Source organism: Eurypyga helias, unplaced genomic scaffold, assembly GCF_000690775.1.
Source record: "Eurypyga helias isolate BGI_N326 unplaced genomic scaffold, ASM69077v1 scaffold44468, whole genome shotgun sequence".
NCBI lineage: Eukaryota > Metazoa > Chordata > Aves > Eurypygiformes > Eurypygidae > Eurypyga > Eurypyga helias.
Window position 1 is genome coordinate 5,156 of NW_010268413.1, and position 7,372 is coordinate 12,527.

The following is a 7,372-nucleotide window of genomic DNA, read 5'->3' on the forward strand; positions in this document are numbered from 1 at the left end:
AGTGCAGCGCTCGCTGGCTGTTCAGCAAGCATGGCTGTTACTGAGTGGGATATGTTACAGCTGAACTTCCTGGGCCTTTCCCATGACAGGGGTGCTAGTTTTGTTCTTTTCCCCTCTGTCTTGCCCCTGATTTTCATAACATTAGTATCTTTGAGCCTGCCTGCGCAACTTCAACTGAATCTGAAAGAAGTTGAACAGGTATTGTGTAGAAGGAATGATACTTCTGAGGGGATGAAATGATTGCCTCAGGCAAAGGCACTTGTGACCACTTAGTCTGACACTGGCAGGGTTGTTTTTTACCAGCATGGTTCTGTAAACTAATTGAATAGTGTTTCATGTACTTCACAGCTTCCTTTGGAAGATGATTTCCTGTGTGTGTATTCCTCTTCCAATAGTTAAATATACCTGTGCATAGTGACAGTTTGGTTAGTGATTTCTCTGCTCCACGGGCAAATTATGAGGGATTGATTACACTACAGAACTTACAATTCAGATGCATTTATAATAGGATGAAAGAAATGAGCAGCTAGACTAAGTGGGTGGATTTTGAGAACAAAATGTCTTGTTAACTAAGAAAAGCAAATTTTTGATTTCAGATATTATTCACATTCTTTCATTGCTGTATTTCTTAATAAAAAACTAAGAATTGAAATTATTTCTGGGTGAAAATTTGTTCACAAGTTTTAAATTCATATCTTTAATTACATTCCCTTTTCTACTGGTATGATAAGGCCATCGTATTTTTCAGAGCAACAAGGAAGCTCGTGAAGTAATGCAGTGTAACCGGCCCCCAGTGAATTGCAGAGAAGCTTTCACTGCTGAAGGTGATCAGGTATTTGAAAGAAGGTATTACTCTTCTGATTACGTCAGACCCAAGTTCCTAAGCAAAGATGTTGAAGCAGAAATAAGGTTAGCATCTTCTAATGTTGCATGTTTAAAAGAGGGGGAGGGGGAAGGGCGTTTTTACCCTTTGTCTCGTCATGCATTTAATTTTTGTGTATTTCTCTGTGTGTGTAATTGAACCTGTGTAATACATAATATCTCAATATCACTTTGTTTATAAAGTCACTTAGAGAAAGAAATTGAAAGCAAAAAGGCGCAGTTAACATCATCTCAGCAACATTTATATTCCATTGAAAAAGAGATTAGGTGTAATGAAGATCATCTTCATGGTCATCGACGACACCAAAAAGAACTACAGGTAAAAAAACAGTGCTAATTTTTAGAAAGTGGTCAGTCTTTCTTTATTTCATTTTTGCTTCTGCAATGTATTTTGAGTAGATGATAGTTTAACCTTTTATGCTGTTGGTTGCTCTCATGTTATTTACTTTTGTAGTAAGCATTCATCATTTAGGACAGAGTGGTAGGGGTCACATTAATCCTAGTGTAAGCTGTTGTTCTCTGTTATCTCTTTTCTTTTTCTTTCCCCCCCCCCCCCCGCTTGTGCTATATTTTAAAATTCCTATTTCTTTCTTTGACAAAATGTGAAGTTGTTGTGATATTTGATGCAAGTCTTTTTTTCCCTGCTTCCCCCTCCTTTATTTCTGTTGAGCCTCTACTCTTCATTCCCAGAATCTTGTTTATCTTCATGCTCTTAATTTCTATTCTTAATCCATTTTAATTTGCTGAATATCTCACCTTTAAGTTTTCTTAATTTTAAATTTTAGAACTATTAGCTTTCTTTGTTTTTCAGTACTTCTAGGTAGGATATATATATTAGTCCTGGCCAACAGGGAAGGACTGTTACAGTTAGGCAGTGTAGGATAGTACATGCTATATAAAGTTATATTCAATAAATTGCAAATAAGAACCAGCAAAAAACCTGGCACATGGACTCAAATTGCCAAAGAGAAATATGAAAGAAAAATAAAATATATTTTATTCAATTGTCATGTTGAATAGGAATACAACAGGAACTTGACTTAAAGTGCGTGTGACTTTCGAAACAAGTTATATCTAAAAAAGGATTCCATAGGTTACTGGGAAGAGTTCTGTCTTTTGTAGGTGCTAATGAAACTAAAGGACCAAATGTCTTGCTTTCTGTGTTCACTTAAATAAACAAATGTGAACTCCTTAGATAAGCTTAAGAATATTTATTTTCTTTTTGTTTTCAGATAAAAATGAGAACAACAAATGCAGAAATAGCAGATCTTGAAAATGTGGAAGAACACCAGTCAGTGGACATCCGTACATTAGTAAGAACAGATTATCAAATTATGTCTGATAAGGATATGAAATGTTTATAACGTTGGCAGTGTCTTGAAATAAGCAAATACTGTAGACTTTTCAACTAGTGTACAAGTTAACTAAATCGTGAAGAATGTAACACTTGACAGAATGTTTACAATTACGGCAATGGCATGATTCTGTTTATTTTTGGTGAGTGTTTGGTTGTGGTTGGTTTTTTTTTTCTCTTTCTTCTGCCCTTTTCAAACCAATAGCCCTGCAGGTTTATGGAAGGCAAGGTGGCATTGTAAAGGGAAACTCCATGCATTTTCTTTCCTCATTCCAGACCTGCAGCGCTGTAAAACTCTGGTTGGGGAGAAGCAGCGCTGTAGGTTTGGAGGTCAGAAGTGGCATAATGAAAGCATAAGAAAAGGCCACCCTGGAGCATAATTTATGTCACAGCACTGCTTCTCTGCCCTGAACCCACAGTTTCTTGTGCTGCTTGTAGCTTCACCGTGCAGAAGTTTTAAAGTTCATATATTGCCCTAGGGAAGGATTATGGTAATATGATGGTTCTTTCAAAGTTCTTATCCATGTGTTCATTGGTAATGACTGTGCAGGTAGTAGTTCAAGAGCAGAAAAACACGTTTGATAAGCTTTTGTGATTTGTATCTTGGTGGCCATGAATTTCAACTGTTACTCTGTAATAAGCTAATGTATAGATGGCTAAGGTTTTAAGTTCGAGAATCCTGCTGATACATGATAACAATCCTCAATACAGTTGTTTCAATTAAATTCCATGTCAGTTTTCCCACTATTTTATCTAGGATCAGCAAAGGCTAAGTTTCCCAGAATTTTTTTTTCACTTCTGATGTTGGCCTAAACTCATAGGTTTTCAGCAGCCTGTCCTTCGTGTGTGTGGACAGGCAGGCAGCTAAATGAACATGATCAGTACAGATTCTGTAAGCTTTTCTAGGGTTTCTCTTTTCCAGATAATCTATTTCTACTGGTATAAAAAAGTAGATTCTTTATCCCTCCTCTGGAGCGAGTCCAGACGAGGCCACGAAGATGATCAGAGAGCTGGAACATCTCTCCTATGATGAAAAGCTGCGAGAATTGAGCTTGTTCAGCCTGGAGAAGAGAAGGCTCTGGGGACACTTTATAGCACCTTCCAGTACCTGAAGGGGCTACAAGGAAGCAGGGAGGGGACTTTTTACAAGGGTCTGTAGTGACAGGACAAGGGGTAACGGGTTTAAATTGAAAGCAGGGAGGCTTAGATCACATATCAGGAAGACATTCTTCACAGAGAGGGTGCTGAAGCACTGGAACAGGTTGCCCAGAGATGTTGTGGATGCCCCATCCCTGGAAGTGTTCAAGGCCAGGCTGGATGAGGCTTTGAGCAACCTGGTCTAGTGGAAGGTGTCCTTGCCCATGGCAGGGGGTTGGAACTGGATGATCTTTAAGGTCTCTTCCAACCCAAACCATTCCATGATTCAGTGAATCTATTAATCCTTTTAGGGAGAGGAAAAATACTCTTATTACCTTTTTGTAGAAGAATATCTTCCTGCTTGAAAATCATTGGACATTTGCTTTTTGAACATCAAAATTTTTACCATTGCTTCTAATAATGGTCTTACACAACTGGTAGATTTATATATTTGCTTGTCCTTGTTCTTTTCATGGATTTTGGGTGTGGTTTTTTTGGTTTGGTTTGTTTTTTTGTTTTGTTTTCTGCACTTTCTGACTACTACTACGTATTATTTGGTGTTGGTTCTCTTGTTTTTCTTTCATTGCTACCTTGGCTTCACAATTGCCTGATTGTTAAACAGGATCTTAGTAATACAAGGTTTCATTTACATATATTTCCCAGGTATTGGAATATTTGTCTTTTTCAATCGGTATGTATGATGATAATTCATTAGGAATGGTATAATTGTCTAGGGAACAGTGATGATGCACTTACTCTTCCTGTAGTCCTTTGTATACTGAATGTATATACTCTGTCACAGATCCAGAGGGAAGTTACTTTGTTTATTTGTTTAAAAAATTACTGTAGTAAAATACTGTAATGGTTAAGGCTTCAGGAAATTTTAGGCCCTTTAGTCTTTTCATCACAATTCCCAACTAAAGTCCTCTTAATTTTTGTCAGCTAATAAGGAAATTCCACTTTTTCTTTTGTGATTTGATTTAGTGGTCTCCTGCGAGATCTGTCAGTCTCTTCTTTTGGGTTTTAATGACAAGTACCTTAAGCTGTTTGTATTGTTGTTATTTAGAATGGTGCATGTAATCCTGTACCCTGATAGCAATAATAAAATAAAAATCTTGTACAGTAAGTTGCAAATCTGTCTCCTTTTATTATTCTTCATTTTGATATATTTTTGACAGGAAGATGAAGCAGAGGAAAATAAGGGTAAGATGGAATCTGTGAAAGAAGACCTGCAGCAGCAAAGCAGAAAAATGGAAGAAATGAAAGAGATTCTTCAGGTAGCGGAAAAACATTTTGGAGACATGAAAGAAAAAATCCATCAAGTAGAGGAAATGGCTGGTCCAGTTAAGGTAGCAATAATTTCATGTTATATTTTTAATTTGGTTCCTTTCTGTGGCAAGGGGTATGAGGTTAAAAGGAAACAGGAGAAGACAGTGTGCTACTTGATACGCTTTAAGGTCTACCTATGAGAATAAAAACAGAACATTCCATCTAGAGCTCGTCAAGAAACAACCTTGGCAATTTTTTGTTGATTGAGTGTAGTTGCTACAGTGTTATGTTGGGAGAGAGGGGTTGTTTTCCAGGTATTTTGTCATGGACTGAAACAGAAGGAAGAAGTTTCCCTGACCTTCCTTTTTACAGCATTGCGTTTTGTTCTTTTGGCTTATTTGTTTGCTTCTGGTAGGACCTGGCTAAGAATTTTCATAACTGTTCAGTTGTCAAAATACCATTTGAAGTTCTATATGAACTGGTTGTTATTCTGTGAAGTTGCATAATCAAAGAAGGTCCCCGTACATGGTTTTAATTATCCAAGACTACAGAAGACACCTGGATATTGCAGAGAAGTAGCAGGACTTCAGATAAATAGCAGAGTGGTGACATGCAAAATTTGCTATTGACAAATGGAAAGCAATCTCATTTTGCCAAGAATAATTCATGATTTGAAAACGGAAATGGCAAGAGTCCAGCATGTTTACAGTATCGTAAACTTGGAGAAAGATGGAATGAGGAAAAACTTAGAAAGATCACTATAGGAATCTCTTACATGTCTCACTTACATTGTATATTGCTATGTCGTCAACCCAAATCACAGAAGCAAGCACAAACAAAAAGAGGAAGGAAACAAATAAGGAAAACAACTGATAGATAAAAAATAAATAATATATTTAATATGGAAATTCTAAAGATTACTTTCCTTACATGGTTGTTCTTTAAAATAGAAGTTAACAGATGTATTCAGAATATTAGAACATTATTGCTAGTTAAGAGTAGTAAACAAATAGAGGCCAATTCTTTTTAAAATAAGCCATCTAGTTGACAGGGATGAGGAGGATAATTATAATCTAATTTGTCATTCTTTACACCTCTTTGCTTCTCTGGGAAGATACGGTACCGCTTCAGCTGTATCAACACAGTGTGGAAGTTGCTATAGCCTACATCATGTGTATTCTAGGTATAGCAGGACACTGAGTTTTCACACAGAAATGTGGTTCTAGCTGATGTCATACCAGCATCAGAACTTTGGGCTAGAATGTAGTATACAAAGTAAATGTACTTTGTGGAGGTTAAGAAGAAAAGATGTCTGCTGTGGTTTGGTGTTTTTTTTTTTTTTCCTTTCTTTCTCTCAAAGATTAAAACATCCCCTCAAGATATGATTCCTAAAAACGCTACAGGCATTTATTATGTCCTTGTCAGAACTGAGTATAGACTTTTTGGTAAGTTGCTGTTAAAGCACCTGGACTTTAGAAGTGGTATTCTTACTTGAAAGCAAAATAAATTAGACAGTGCTAAAACCAAGGCAATTGTCTGTGATAAGTCAGTAAACATTAGAGAGATGCTTAGGGATTTACCCCAACCAGCTCACTTACCACATCTTGATTTATTCCAAACAGGATGAATTAAACCAAATTGACTCAGAAGTGGAGAACTATAAACGCCGTTTGCAGCACCATCAGGACAAACAAAAAGAACACTTGCCTTGCATAAAAAATCTTAGAGAATTACTGGCTTCCAAAGAAAAAGAATTAGAGGTAGGTGGGGGTTGTTTTTCTTTACTGAAGTCAGATGGGCATGATCCTTCTAATATTTAGTCATAAATTATTCCACTTGTACAATATACAGACCACGTTAGTACTCAGGTACACTGAGTATCCTCTCAGCTGTGTTTCAAGCTATCTAAATCAAGTAAAAGTAGTTTTGTATAAAGGCCTCTTTTTCTCTGGCAGATCATCATTTCTGTCTTGACAGGTAAGTTAGAGGTTATCCATCTAGGACTCGTTCTTATGTATTTTGCAATGAAAAGATTAAAATGACTTAACCTTAAAATTTGTGTTTTAAGTTAAATTGAATAATACTGTTTTGGTTTTTTGGATGCTAGGTTTTTCCTTGTACAGACCTCATACCTGATCTGTTGAAGACCTATCTAATCAGGCTTTATTAACTAACTTTGAAATCACATCTGCAAAGACTTTTGGAAGATTGCCCTTTCTAAATATGGTGAATTTGGTTCCTCATTTATCTGTTAGCTAGATGACTGTGAACAATTTAAAGATCTTAGGTGGATACAGATCTTGTCCCTGAAATAACTACCTACCTATAAAAGTTGTTACTAAAATTGTTAATGATAACTAGGTTTGCTGTGATAAGTATACAAAGAACCCTACAAAAACATTGTTCTTGCTTGGAGACTTTGTTTTTCCATAGCACAAAATATTTGTTGTGAAAGCATTTGTTGTGATTTTTAAAAAGAGGTAACAACTAATTGAGTTTCAAATATTACTTTAGGAAAAAATAGCACAAGCTAGGCAAATCTACTCTGAGCACATAGAGGTCAGCAGAACTGTTAAGAGTCTTGATGCAGAAATGAATCGCTTGAGAGAGAGGATAAATTCAGAAAGTAATCGCCATGGAAACAGAGAAGAAATAATACAGTAAGTCATCTTTAATGTTTAAAGTAGTTCAGGTAAGATGGAAAAGAGAGGTGGCCCTGTGCCAACCTCA

At 36.4% G+C, this 7,372-nt stretch overlaps 1 protein-coding gene across 1 annotated transcript in view; it reads left to right on the plus strand.

Annotated features, from left to right (window-relative positions):
* The window catches only part of SMC6 (structural maintenance of chromosomes 6), a gene marked incomplete at its 5' end in the record, with an annotated part of 12,078 nt that extends 4,772 nt beyond the window's left edge, over positions 1 to 7,306 (plus strand). Inside the window, 6 exons of the mRNA XM_010157734.1 lie at positions 749 to 909; positions 1,066 to 1,201; positions 2,115 to 2,195; positions 4,552 to 4,722; positions 6,265 to 6,402; positions 7,157 to 7,306. Coding sequence (XP_010156036.1) covers positions 749 to 909; positions 1,066 to 1,201; positions 2,115 to 2,195; positions 4,552 to 4,722; positions 6,265 to 6,402; positions 7,157 to 7,306 — 837 coding nt within the window. The remainder of the gene's footprint in view (positions 1 to 748; positions 910 to 1,065; positions 1,202 to 2,114; positions 2,196 to 4,551; positions 4,723 to 6,264; positions 6,403 to 7,156) is intronic.
* Positions 7,307 to 7,372: the final 66 nt, after the last annotated feature.